Below are 15,157 nucleotides of genomic sequence, written 5' to 3' on the forward strand. Positions count from 1 at the left end.
TTTCCTAGTTCTCTAAAGACTGAAATTTTGATGAGGATTGTAAATGACTCATTAGATTGCTTTTGGTAGCAAAGTGACACGTTTACAATATTAATTCAGCCAATCAAAAGCCTAGGAGGCCTTTCAATTTTCCAGTGTTTCCTTTAATTTCCCCCTTCAGCATCTTAAAGTTTACATTGTGGATGTCTTTCATCTCTTTAGTGATTTATTCTTGGATATTTTATTTACTCAAAGCTATCCAAAAAGTGTTTTCCTTTTCTTTCTCATCATTATTAATATGTATAGAAAATCTGCTAATTGTTATATAGATTTCTGTGTACTATTTTCCTGAAAAAAGTTGTCAGATCTAAAGATTTTCTGTTGATGATGGGATGTTTTAAATGAAGAACATGTCATTTTCAAATAGTGATAATTTGATTTCTTTGCTTTTTATTCGTATCACTTCATGTCTTTCTCTAGACTTATTGTTCTAAGAATCTGAGCACTCCACTGAATAAAAACAATAAGAGTGGACATATTTGTCTCATTGATGATTTCAGAGGAAATATTTTTACATTTCCTCAATTTACTGTAATGCTGACTATATGCATGTTGTAGATAACCTTTATTATACCAAGATCACTTTTTATGTTTATAATTTGAAGGGATTTTATCATGAAAGGATGATGAACTTTGTCAGAGTTCACATCTTCAGAAATGATCACCTAACTTCTGCACTTCCATGTATTCATGCCGCATTGTGGTGTGGAGATGCTGGAGCACCCTTCCTTTCCAGGGAGGAAGCCAATTTCCAGTGACCTCTACAATGTGCTCTTGAATTTTTTTTTTTTTGGCATCTATTTTATTAAGAACACTTGCATTTATATTTATCAGAGAAGTCAGCTAAGAGTTTCCTTTTATTGTTCTGTCTTTATTGGCTTCATTCTAACACTGATTCCACAGAATTGGTAGCATTTCTTCCCTTTCTAGATCTAGAGTTTAAGTGTACAGCTATTAGCGCTTCCTTAAATGTCTGGTAGAATCGATAGTCGTTGCCTTTGTAGGTGGCTAGTATATTGAATATTGTTACTGTGACTTGAATTTCCAAGATCATGATTCTAATGTGTCATGGACAGGTTCTTCTCTGGGCATACCCTTTAGAGCTGTTATAACTGGCTCTTGTGTTTGGCTCTATTTCTGTTGACTCGGGAAATTCCAGATTTGATCTCACTGAATAGTCTTTGTGACTTTCACTTCCATCTCTGCTCCTTTTCTTCTGTGGATTCTTATATTTGGCATTTTGATTACATCCTTAAATTCTGAGTTGCTTTGGTCATGCCTCTTCATTTTTTCTTTACTGGTATTTGAACCTAGTATATCCATATACTTGCCTTCCAGTTTTTATATTCTCTCTTTTCATTGGTGAAGTCTATTGTTGACAGGTTCTGTTGTGATTTTTACTTGAATCGTTGAGCTTTTCATTTCAAACATTTCTATTTATTAAAAAAAAATCTCAATTTCATTACTAATTGTCTTCCATGCTGAAATTTAACTAATGTTGTTTGTCTTCTGATACATTTTAACTCATCTCTCAAAATGTCTACCTTTTCTCTCCAGGTCCTGGCTTGAGTTCTTTTATCTATTTGTGTCTTTCACGTCACTGATCACTTTGTTAATAAACTTTTGGAATTTTCTTTTTTTTTTCTTTTTTTTTATTAATTAATTAATTTAATTATTAAAGATTTCTGCCTCTTCCCCGCCACCACCTCCCGTTCCCTCCCCCTCCCCCAATCAAGTCTTCCTTCCTCCTCAGCCCAAAGAGCAAGCAGGTTTCTCTGCCCTGTGGGAGGTCCAAGGACCACCCACCTCCATCCAGGTCTATTAAGGTGAGCATCCAAACTACCTGGGCTCCCACAAAGCCATTACATGCAATAGGATCAAGAACCCATTGCCATTGTTCTTCAGTTCTCAGTAGTCCTCATTGTCCATTATGTTCAGCGAGACCGGTTTTGTCCCACGCTTTTTCAGTCCCCGGCCAGCTGGCCACCTGACATTTTACCTGTTTTAGTATTTTGAATTTTTAATTAGGTACTTGGCCTGTGTGAAGGAGTCATAACACCTTGTCCTCTCATGCTTTCTCTTTTGCAATTTGACAATCTGTTCCGTGCAAATACTACTCCCATGCTTTCACTCCCTCTTAAAGGAATCATTGTCCCACCAAATCTTGCAACCACCTGGATGTGAAACCACCATAGCTATGTGTTGGCCTGAAGCTTCAGCTGCTAGTTTGTTTTCACCACAGCTGCCTTGCCTCCCTTTGTAACAAGACTTTTGTTTCCTCTCCTGTTTCCAGGGAGCCACAGGTTGGACCCTTGTTTGACTCGGCTCACTCCTCTTGGTATTGGACATCTATCTCTCATTGCTTTTCCATTTCTTCTATCACTACCTCCATGCATCTCTGAGGTTCCTTCCTTTCCTTGAGATAGAGTCTGTGTATTTTTTTTTTATTTTTTTTATTTTCGAGACAGGGTTTCTCTCACAGAGATCCGCCTGCCTCTGCCTCCTGAGTGCTGGGATTAAAGGTGTGTGCCACCACCGCCTGGTGAGTCTGTGTATTCTTATAGTGACTCTTAATAACTGGGCCATGGTTGGAGCAACTTCTTGCCCACCATCTTGCCTGGAAATTGAGTTAAAAGTCTCTCTTGTGGCTGCTTTCCACTGTCAATCCCCATTACTGCTGTGGCAATCTTGCACAGCTGAGAGGAACTGGGGGACCGCCAGCATGCTGAGAGGCTAGCGGCAGTGCATATGTGAGTCTTCAGCTTGGAAGGCATGCAGCAGTGTTCAGGTGACAAGCTCCAGAGGGTGTCTAATCAGGGGCAAGGATAGCCACTCTACTCTGCCATTCCTAAATTAGCTCAGAAAATCTTACACCTGTCAGAATGGCTAAAATCAAGAACACCAATGATAGCCTTTGCTGGAGAGGTTGTGGAGAAAGAGGCACACTCATTCATTGCTGGTGGGAATGCAAACTTGTGCAACCACTTTGGAAATCAGTGTGGCGATTTCTCAGGAAATTTGGGATCAACCTACCCCAAGATCCAGTAATACCACTATTGGGAATATACCCAAGAGATGCCACATCAAATGACAAAAGTATCTGTTCAACTATGTTCATAGCAGCATTGTTTGTAATAGCCAAAACCTGGAAACAACCTAGATGCCCTTCAATGGAGGAATGGATGAAGAAAGTGTGGAATATATACATATTAGAGTACTACTCAGCAGTAAAAAACAATGACTTCTCGAATTTTGCGTGCAAATGGATGGAAATAGAAAACACTATCCTGAGTGAGGTATCCCAGACTCAAAAAGAGGAACATGGGATGTACTCACTCATAATCAGTTTCTAGCCATAAAATAAAAGACATTAAGCATATAATGTGTGATCCTATAGAAGCTAAATAAGAAAGTGAACCCAAAGAAAATCATATAGTCATCCGCATGGAGAGGGGGAAGTAGACAAGATTGCAGGGCAAAAACTGGGAACTTGCGGGTGAGGTGGCATGGGGCAAAGGGGAAATGGGATGAGAAATATGAGAAGGGGAGGATGGGAGGAGCTCGGAGGATTGGGATGGTTGGGATATAGGAAGGATGGATACGGGAGCAGCGAAGTATATATCCTATCTAAGGGAGCCATCTTAGGGTTGGCAAGAGACTTGACTCTCGAGGGGTTCGCAGGTGTCCAGGAATATGTCCCCAGCTGGTACCTTGGGCAACTAAGGAGAGGGAATCTGAAATGACCCTATCCTATACTGATGAATATCTTGCATATCACCTTAGAACCTTCATCTGGCGATGGATCGAGGTAGAGTCTCAATTTGGAGCAACGGTCTGAGCTCTTAAGGTCCAAATGAGGAGCAGAAGGAGGGAGAACATGAGCAAAAAATCAGGACCACGAAGGATGCACCCACCCACTGTGACAGTGGAACTGATTTATTGGGAGCCCACCAAGGCCAGCTGGTCTGGGACTGAATAAGCATGGGTTGATTCCGGACTCTCTGAGCATGGCGGTCAATGAAGACTGATGAGAAGCCAAGGACAATGGCACTAGGTTTCGATCCTAATACATGAACTGGCTTTGTGGGAGCTTAGCCTGTTTGGACGCTCACCTTTCTGGACTTAGATAGAAGGACCTTGGTCTTCCCGCAGGGCAGGGAATTTGGACTGCTCTTCAGTATCGAGAGGGAGGGGGAATGGAGTAGGGGGAGGAGAAGAGGAGTGGGGATAGGGGGAGGGAAGTGGGGGGAGGGCAATATTTGGGAGGAGGGGAGGGAAATGGGAAATGGGGAGCAGGTGGAAATTTTAATTAAAAAAGAATAAAAAAAAAAAAAAAAAAAAAAGAAAATCATGAGATAAAATAAGTTGTTTGTTGTTTTAAATTTATAAGCTTTGGAGTCATTTTTTATGCATCCATAGAAAAAGAAGGGAAGCCGGGCAGTGGTGGCGTAAGCCTTTAATCCCAGCACTCTGGAGGCAGAGGCAGGCGGATCTCTGGGAGTTCGAGGCCAGTCTGGTCTACAAGAGCTAGTTCCGGGACAGGCACCAAAGCTACAGAGAAACCCTGTCTAGAAAAACCAAAAAAAAAGAAAAGAAAAGAAAAGAAAAGAAAAAGAAGGGACATTTGCCTTTCTTGACATAGGCAAGAGTAACAAAGACATTGAGGTTGGCTGGAACCAACTGTTCAGACAATGATTATATCAACAAAAGAAATTTTTCTTTGATGGCTTGCTGAAGGCAGTTGGGAATCACATCTCTTAATGGTGTAATGGTTCCTTCTTTTAGGTCCAATAGGAAAAATCTTCTGCTGTGCTCAGTTCATGGGTTGTAACAGGTACATGTCATCCACCCCACACCTAAAGTCCCAGGTAAATAGTAGATCATGCATGTCCTTTTCTTATAAAATTTTCCCTAAAATATTTCGGTGTTATATATAAGGTATATATATTTTTATATATATATTTTATATATAATGTATATGATTTTATATAGAATATTATGTTATATAATATATAATTTTATATAGAATATTATGTATAATGTAATAATTTTGCAAAAGATGTTATATAATAATTATACAGTATATGCTATATGGTATATATGTTATATGTGTATGTGTGTATGTATGTGTGTATAAAAGAAAATAAAAAACAGAACTGACATTAAATCTAAATTCTGTACAAACATAATAAGCATGCCTATATAGAAAACAGAGTATCTCTGAGTATATAGAAAAATGTAGAAACTGAACTAAAATGCAACTTTCTTATTTAGGGTTTCTGTTTCTGTGAAGAGACACCATGACCATGGTAACTCTTATATAGGAAAAGCATTTAGTTGGGGTGGCTTACATTTTCAGAGGTTTAGTTCATTGTCATTATGGCAGAAAGCAAAGCAGCCTTCAGGAAGACATGATGCTGGGCAAGAAGCTGAGGATCCTATGTCTTGACCTACTGTCAACAAGAAATGGTCTGAGACACTGGGCATATCTTCAGCATAGGTGATCTCAAAATTCAACTTCACAACAACATACTTCCTCCCACAAGGCCACACCTATTCCAAAAAGCCACACCACCTAATAGCCACTCCCTAATGAGTTTATGGGGCCATTAAGTTCAAACCACCACAGCAACATTCCTTGGTAATACTAGATAATTTTACTTTGAACAATGCCTCTTCTTGAGAACAGACAGGAATCTAGATACTATTTTATAGAGAAACTACAATTTGGAGCTACACAGTCAGTCTTGCATTTGACATTTTTCTGGGAAGCTCAATTGAAATCCTAAGAAAACCCCCAAAGCTGAGAAGAAATGTTTGTGAACAATGCTTGGATCCAGCTGTGCAGAAAATCACTGATGAACCAAAGCAAAATGGGAAACACACACACACACACACACACAGAAACTTTCTAGGAAAAAATTCAAGAAAATATCTCTGTGATTTTTAAATGGGCTTCAAGAAGGAACAAAAGCAAAAATGATACCCAAAAAAGAGGACATAATTGTCTTCAACAGAATGAATAAGCAATCTACATACTGAAAACAATGTTGGCAGAGGCACATCTGACAAAGATGGTGTACTGACAGAAAGTCCTACTACATGCCAATGAAAAAAAAAAAACAAGCTCTCAATTTTTAAAGGATAAGAATGAGACATTCTGATAGTCAGTGACAAATCCCTTGACCCAAACCAGCTGATGATAGAAGAGTTTATGTTGACTTATGGTTCCAGGGGCAGATTCCATAGTTGGGAGAGGGCAATGCAGCAGATGGCTGGAACAGAAGGTTGAGAGATCACATCTCAATGTAACCCAGGAACAAAACAAACAAACCAAAAAAAAAAGAGCAGGAAATAGGTTGAGGTTATAAATCCCCAGAGTCTATCCCAGTGTCATCCTTCCTTCATCAAGACCCTGCCTCCTAAATTCCACAGTCTCTGGAAACAGTGGCACCAACTGAAAACAAAGTGCTTCAGATTTTTTGTTAGTGGTGGTACCCACCTTTAATCCTAATGGGGAGGAAGGACATTAGATCTCTGTGAGTTCAAGGACAGTCTGGTCTACTAAGTGAATTCCCGGACAGCCAGGACTACACAGAGAATCACTGTCTCAAAAACAACAAAGAAAAAAAAATGTTTATTGGTCACATATCTCATTCAAACCACAACAATTAGTGACTAAATTTAAGAAATTTTAAATGACAGGAAGATACTATTCAAACACTAAAAAGAGAGCTTTAAAAAACAACTAGGATGTTAGTATTTGGGACAACTGGCATTCTGTTCTTTGCTAGAATGTAAATACAACCATTTTAGTAGACTGTCAACAGTTTCGATAAACATAGATTAACCCTAAAATAGTACTCCCTCCACTTAGTGTTTCCTTTTTCAGAAAAACACAACTATAAAAAGCTCATAAAGATTGTAGAAAGCAACATTGCTCATTATAGCAAAACATTGAAAAGCACCCAAATGTTCCTGAGCCAGTCAATGAATAAGCAAGTTATGGTGTAGCCAATGAAAAACACTACTTGACAAGAAAAAAAATTAAATACTCATATATGTATATTATTTTCTCTATAAATCCTACCTTGACAAATTACATGAGAAATGAATTAAGATATGCAAATTTTATCTAACTGACAGTCTGTCGTGTAGCATGGGCTCAGTAGTAAATAATAGACTCACTTGAGTTCTCCAAGTAAGAAGCTGGGGTAAGCTAACTTATATATACAATGCAAACGTTTTTAGATTACACTGTAACTATGGAATTTATTTTTATGAAAACTGGTCACAATATATTAACTGAACAAACCAGCTTGCAGGGGAGCCCAATATCTATACATAATTAATGCAAGCTATCATGGTGTGATAATAATGCCTTTGGTATGTGCATTTATGTGCATTCTTCTACGTGATGGTTGTGTTTTATTTGGGCTACTATAATAAGATATAGTACTGGAGACTAGGGGACTTAAATGGCAAAGATTAGTTTCCCACCTCTCTGGAGTCAGTGCCCTGAGTACACAAGTACATGTTTGTTTGTTTTTTGCTATTCTGATGGGTTAGTTTTTGCTTTATTCTATTGAATTTTATTTTATTATCATCCCTTAGAAGGCTTGTTTTGTTTTCTAATGAGAGGCAGAAAGGAATGGATCTGGGGGGGGGGGGGGATTGGAGTAGGGTGGTGAAAACTGTAATCAGGATACATAATGTGAGAAAGAAGTCTATTATCACTAAAAGAAAAAAATTAGAACTTCAACATCTGAATTTGAAGAATATGTTACAGCTCCGTCCACAGAAGCGCTTGTCTTCAAGCATGTGCTTTAAAGGTGTGTGTGTATGACGTGGAGGTTGAACAGTAAAAATAACAAAAACCCTCTTCCCAAAATGACATTGTTGAAACTTACCTTGTTTTTAAATACATGTTAATTGCTAATAGCAAAGAAAAAACACAGACCAATAAAAGTCAATGTGCAAATCAGGCAGTAAAATATGCATAATTACTTAATCAATGACATGAGTCATAGATGGTCATCAGTTGCTTTTCTTAGAATCAGTTTACAATGAGCAACTCTGCTCTGCCACAACTTGGTTCCAATAGCTCTTCTATATAGAAGAAAGAGCTTCCTGTGTCCCAGCTCTCCTCTAAATCCCCAGGAAATCTCTTTGTCCCTGGGCTACAGTAGGGAAACAATCTTCAAAGACCCAAGTAGTTAATATTTTAGGGTTATGGGCTATTAGTCTCTATCACAGCTGAAAAATATGTGGTACTAGTATGAAGGTCACCCAACAATACATAAATAAATGATTGTGGCTATGATCCAAAGATTTTGTATTTACAGAATCAAGAAGTCAGACAAAAGAGACTGCAAGCAACGCTTTATGCTGTGAGTAATATAAATAATCAAAATAATACCAAAAATATAAGAAACCTGGATAGAGTACAATAGATAGGGCTTGGGCATTTCAGGACAAAATTAGCAAATTATATAGATTCTATACTTTGAAAAATCATTTTGTAGGTATGAAACCCTTTACCAAAATGAAAGGCTTATTTTATTATGTTAACATTAGACCTACAGAAGAATGTTTTAAAATATATTAAGAGAAATTTTGTAATGAGAAGACTAACATTTGAGTCACTTTTTAAAAATCAGATGCTAGGAAAGATTATTTATTCACAAAATTTACTAATAAGAACTATTTGAGTGTTAAACTGATGGTCTGGTGACTTTATAACTTGTCACTCAAAATGAGGAAATTAGAGGAGGAAAAGAAAGCCAAATATAAAAAATACAATTTTTGAAAGATATAGTCATTGGCCAACAATTTTCTTTCATTGGGCCTATAGAAGTTTAATTCAAAAACTATTTCCAAGAATGAATATTCTCTTAAAATAAAAGCATATACACACATTCATTTAGCATATTCATTTCTGTTGATTACCCAGGCCTTTAAAAATAGCAAAAAATCATTTGGTCATAAAAAGAATCCCCCCCACAAGAAAAAACTTCACACTTAAATCAAACAAATATATCATTTACAAAATAATGTTTAATTTACCCTGATCTTCCTTTGATTTTATTTAAGAGTGCATTAAAATGACTCATTGTTCCTAAATTTGATTTTGAGCTGTTTTGATAAACTTTTAGCTTGATGTTTTAGCATTAGAACTGATATTGTTGTTACTCAATTTATAAATAAATAGATTAAAAGTTTCCTACTGATTTTAAATAAGATGTAATAATTTCAGATTACTGACACTCAAAACAACTCAATATTTTGGCCAGGTATTTAGATTTATCTCTAAACACCTTTTAATAGAATATATCACATGTTTCATTGATATGGGCATTCATGATGAAAAGAATATCTTCCAGTCAAAATTATTTTTGAAGATCTCACTGAAAAAAAAAGATTTCCACACAAAATTCTTATATCCAGTGACCCTACACTGAGAACATAGTTTAAAACGTGGCAATTTTACCAATTCTTGTTTGTACTAACATGTCCAGAGTAAGATCAATAACAAATTATGTACCCTGAATGAATGACAAGCAGGGCATTCCAAGTTTACTCAGTTTTGTTCGTACATTTTTTCCCATTAAATTGTAAAACCATGAATTGCAGTAATGCAACCAACCCAAATAATACTACTTTTAAGTCTTCAAATTTTAAATTTAATTTTACAAAGGTACCCACCATAATATGAGGTGAGTCACACACACCTACAAAATGGTGGATACATTATTGGAATTAGCTTGTTTTCTTGTTGAATGTTCCAAACATACTAACATAAACCTGGTATCATGAAATTACTGAAACTATTTTTATGTGAAGCAGCCAACATATTCACAACTTCTGAAATACACGGAATAACAATGTACAAGAGGCATTATAAGCGGTCACTTCATCTGAATGATAAATGTTTCTCAAATTATTGTGTGAACTTCCTTCTGTGCATTAAATCACTGTATTCAAGCACTTCTTATAATTATTAATTTTTACATAGATGTTCATGTCCATGAGTATATCTATTCTGGTTCCTGTGCAGTTATTGATATAGCAATGGTCCCTATGGCAGATAGTAATTATAAACAAATATTTCATGAATGCTACATAGTTGGCACTCCAACATGTGCTCCCTAAATCGGCATAAAACCTGAAAGGACATGGGAAGGAATTCTAGACACTAAAAAACAAAGTTTAGACACATTTGTTTTTCTAGATGGGCTCTGCTTGTGGGCAGCATGCTGCAGCTTCTTTAAGAGAGGTCTTCGTGATTCAGTGGTAGTAGCAAAAAACAAAACAAAACAAAAAACCCGCGAGATATCAAAACAGCAGCCCAAAGTGCTCTGACTCTTTTAGGAGGCCGAACACTTGAATGGCATTTGTGGGCCTGGGTGCTTGTGTGCCCACTTGGGGTAGGGAGTAAAGTAGCTGAGACCATGCCCACAGCTCAAAGCTCCCTGCCTGGGAAGGCAGTGAAATCAGGTCTACTAGGCATGCACAAGCAGGAGAGCATGGCAGATTCCTGCCACCATACACAGAGATATTTCCAGACTATGCATTGTGCATGGCAGATTTAGCTATGACTCAGACCAAAATGGTTTATGTGCTGCACACTCCTTCTCAGAGTTAAAGTGATGAGCACGGCTGCTGCCTGGCGGGTCCCAGAGCTGGCGGTAATGGTACCTAGGCCATTTTCAAAAGTGAAGAGAGGCAGAGCCAGCACCCAGGGCAGCTCTGATCAAGCTGCTTGCCATTTTAAAAGCTCTCTAGGACATAAAAGGATTACAGATACACAATAGGACAGACAGATTTAGACATAAAAGAACTCTAAACAAGTCACAGCATTTGATAAATGCACTTAGGCTTGGGGGAGAGAAGAAAAGATTACAGAGGCAGTAAAAGTAATATAAAAGTGTACAGATAGTCATAGATTAAAGGAGTAAAAATAATAAATATTAAACTTGTAGAAAAAGTAATAGAGTGAGAAAAAAATAAGCCATGTAAAGATGGAATATTCACAGAGAGTCTGGATTATGTATGTTATTGTGTTTTCTTTGAATTTTTTGACTGTGAAGGAGCTAAATACAAAGAGATATTTCATTGTATGGACTTCTAAGCTAAACCAATGTATATCTTTTAGAAGTATCATGACTTCAGAAATTGGGTCTAAGGATTTGTTACTCTGGAAAAGTGGTTCTTCTTTTGCTTCCACAGAGGATGAGAATTTGTGAAATCCTTTCAAACTAATGTGCTTTGATGGACCAATTTGTCCCAAAAGTCATCATGAATTACTTCACCCAACAAAAAGCAGGAAGAAGTTTGGAGAGAACTATGGCCAAATTCCCTAAATGTTTGTTTATAAAAGTTTGTTTACATTTAAAGGTGGATATGATACATAGGTGAATACTTTGCATTGGTATAGATCTTGGTCTATTGATACAAATTTAAAGTCAGTTTTGTCATATGTATATTTATGCTCTTGATTAAGATATTGGTGTTTATGCAGCTCACTTAAAAATGCAATGTATAGGCCGCTTTGCAGACGCCGCTGTCCCTTCTCACCGCTTTCTGCAGCCATGGTCAACCCCACCGTGTTCTTCGACATCGCGGCCGATGGCGAGCACTTGGGCCGCGTCTCCTTCAAGCTGTTTGCAGACAAAGTTCCAAAGACAGCAGAAAACTTTCGTGCTCTGTGCACTGGAAAGAAAGGATTTGGATATAAGGGTTCTTCCTTTCACAGGATTATTCCAGGATTCATGTGCCAGGGTGGTGACTTCACACGCCATAATGGCACTGGCGGCAGATCCATCTACGGAGAAAAATTTGAGAATGAGAACTTCATCCTGAAGCATACAGGTCCTGGCATCTTGTCCATGGCAAATGCTGGACCAAACACAAACGGTTCCCAGTTTTTTATCTGCACCACCAAGACTGAGTGGCTGGATGGCAAACATGTGGTCTTTGGGAAGGTGAAAGAAGGCATGAACATTGTGGAAGCCATGGAGCGTTTTGGGTCCAGGAATGGCAAGACCAGCAAGAAGATCACCATTTCCGACTGTGGACAACTCTAATTCTTTTGACTTGCGGGCTTCTTACCCACCAGACCATTCCTTCTGTAGCTCAGGAGAGCACCCCAGCCCCATCTGCTCGCAGTACCCTGTAATCTCTGCTCTCACTAAAGTTCTTTGGGTTCCATATTTTCCTCATTCCCCTTCAAGTCTAGCTGGATTGCAGAGTTAAGTTTATGATTATGAATAAAAACTAAGTAAGAACTGTTAAAAAATGCAATGTATACTTAAGAAATATAGGTTAATAGAGAGTCATCTATAATAGTCAAGCTTATAGTCACATTAGTTAGATTTTCCAGATATTTAGAGATATATTTCAGTTAGATAGGTATTCTTCAAATCTTTCAAAAAACTAACAGAATATGGCATTTAAATGTCTTAAGAACTTAGGACTTTTCATGACAGTGAGACACATCTAGTCCTGGCAGCACCAATCAACTTCAAGAGGATGAAGGGCACCAAAGAGGCTCCCTATGATGTTGGTTAGCCATTTGGGCAAGAAACCACTCTTGCCTGAACTGATTGATGCTATGCTGTATGAAGTGGACATACAGGACCCATAGAGAAGTGACTGCTAAACTTGCCTAAAGGTGAGACCATCCTTGAGGTTCCTGCTTCATGAAAGAGTCTGACAGACATTTTGCAGGACCCAGAAGAAAGTGACTGCCAATATAGGCGAAACTGTCTTTGAAATTTCCTGCTTTGTGGAAAAGTCTGCTAGATACTATGGGCTTGTAGGCTGAAGATGTATGCCCCAATATTACAGAAGAACTTTGGGTTATTGTCCAGGCAGCAAGATGTCTCTGTCAATTCTAGAATTTTGGAAGTTGCTTACAATGTACTTTCTGTTTACTTAGGTAATATTATATCCTTCTGAGATCTTTGATGGAGTTGAAGAACAGATAGTTATAATTATAATTTTCCTTAGTTATGGTAAAAGATAAAGTAGATATAAATATTGTAACTGTAATTCTTGCTTGATACCTATTTTGTTATATGTAATTTTTCTGTGTTAAATTTAAAACCTTCCTTTTTATTTAAACAGAAAAGGGAAGGTGATGTGAGATTCCCCTCTGTATGCTGTGAATACCACTGGTTAATAAAGGACTGCCTTTGGCCTGTGCAGGGCAAAATAGACGTAGGCGGGGAAAGCTAAACTGAATGCTGGGAGAAAGAAAGCATAGTCAGTGAGAAGCCATGTAGCCCCACCAGAGACATTTCCGAAATTTTACCCAGTAAGCTACAGCCTCATGGCTATACACAGATTAATGGAGATAGCTTAATTTAAGATAAGAGTTAGCCAGAAAAACGCTTAAGCTATTGGCCAAACAGTATTGCAAAGAATATGGTTTCTATGTGACTATTTTGGGGCTGAGCAGATGGGAACAAACAAGCAGCCTCACACAACAGCTGATACAAATTATAAACAAATATTTGCTACATGTTCTCCATCAAATTTTATAGAATTTAGTAGTACATTTTTATGGGCAGACATTTCTGAGTTTTTTGTTTTTTAGTGCATTGTACTAAGGTAGATTCATTTAAAAAGCTTAATGGTTTACTAAATACTAAAATATATGTTTGTGTATTTCGCCATATAAGAAACATCAACATAAGTGCATAACTAAGTTTCAAAATAAGTATAGTAGAAATGGGCTAATATTTGGGAAATCCTTGATATTGAGTTTTCTGAACATACTATGCACATTTTAATCAATAATTAATCAGTTCTTTGACTGGTTTCCCCCAACTAGTGATTTGGAAACTCCTTATATCTCATCAACCAGGAACTAACCACAGGATAACACCTGGCACATTGAGTAGGGGGGAGAGTGATTGTGTCTTCAAACACATTTTAAGTGAGTTAGCAACCACTTGTGACCAGATGAATGGGAAAGATTTAAAAACAGAAATATTTGATAATCTTTATCACACTTTCTTGTTCTGCATACTTAATCATTTGATAAAATGAAAACTTTGGTATCCAAAAGGACTATAAAGACTTTGAACAGCACTTTTCTAAAACTTGGATATGACAGTTGATGAAGAAATGTATCTACAATAACATTATTGTGTAATGTTGAAGAATGGTGAAGAATTAATAGGCAGGATATGTACAAGGCCTGTCTATGGCAATTTCTAAAGTAGGATTTATAAAGTATTAATAATTTCAGAAAAAGACATTATAATTCATGATTTTGGCTTAGAAAATAGATTATCATTAATATATCAATGCCTCCAAAGTTGGTATAGTTGGTCCACAATCATAACATTGTAGTTATAATAGAATTTATGCAAAAATTTTTGGTAGAAATTGAGGCACTTATTATGAAATTGACACTGACAGGTAAAAGAAGTTTAAAAACACAAATAACTCCATACATGAAAATCAAATCCAGAGAATCAGCAGCACAAGATTTCAAGATATATTAATGACAGAAGTAATCAGGTCAGACTGAAGCATGATGGACAATCAAATCCAGAAACAACAAAGAGAAAAAAGCACACATAATCAGTGAACATAAACATAGTGGCAAGTGACTTGAACAGATACACACATATTCAAGAAAAACAGAAATAATTCAGTGCCATTTAGTCAATTATTAAATAAAAAACAACTATTATGAGATGCTACTATGCATCTAAAACTATGCATAAAACAAGAAATGGAGGAAATGCTCACCATATTGATCACTCATGAGGAGGCAATGTTGGACTGTCCACCTATTGCTGTTAAAAATGCAAAATAGCAGAACTCATAGGGACAACAGTATGTTCCACAAATTACACAGTGGTTTCCCACATAGGGGTCAACACATATCAAGGGCAATGAAGAAGCCTCACCCTGACAATAACACCTGATCGTAGTGTCTCCCCTACTGGATATTAGGACAATATAGGAGCTTAACTACTAATTCTAATTTTGGATATTTATCCCAAAGAAATGAAAATGTGCATACACAAGAAGAACCGGGTTGTGGTGGCACACGCCTTTAATCCCAGCACTTAGGAGGATCTCTGTGAGGTTGAGGCCA

General features: G+C 37.3%; 1 protein-coding gene across 1 annotated transcript; it reads left to right on the forward strand.

Annotated features, from left to right (window-relative positions):
• The first annotated feature begins 11,597 nt into the window (after positions 1–11,597).
• Positions 11,598–12,326, forward strand: LOC130877707 (peptidyl-prolyl cis-trans isomerase A-like). The gene has a single exon (XM_057775226.1). The coding sequence runs from the start codon at positions 11,631–11,633 to the stop codon at positions 12,123–12,125; it is 495 nt and encodes a 164-aa protein (XP_057631209.1). The 5' UTR covers positions 11,598–11,630; the 3' UTR covers positions 12,126–12,326.
• Positions 12,327–15,157: the final 2,831 nt, after the last annotated feature.

The sequence above is a fragment of the Chionomys nivalis genome, chromosome 7 (assembly GCF_950005125.1).
Source record: "Chionomys nivalis chromosome 7, mChiNiv1.1, whole genome shotgun sequence".
Classification (NCBI taxonomy): Eukaryota; Metazoa; Chordata; class Mammalia; order Rodentia; family Cricetidae; genus Chionomys; species Chionomys nivalis.

Excerpts from the sequence above, each read along its gene's own strand:
- LOC130877707 (XM_057775226.1), top strand. The coding sequence starts at position 11,631 with ATGGTCAACCCCACCGTGTTCTTCGACATCGCGGCCGATGGCGAGCAC.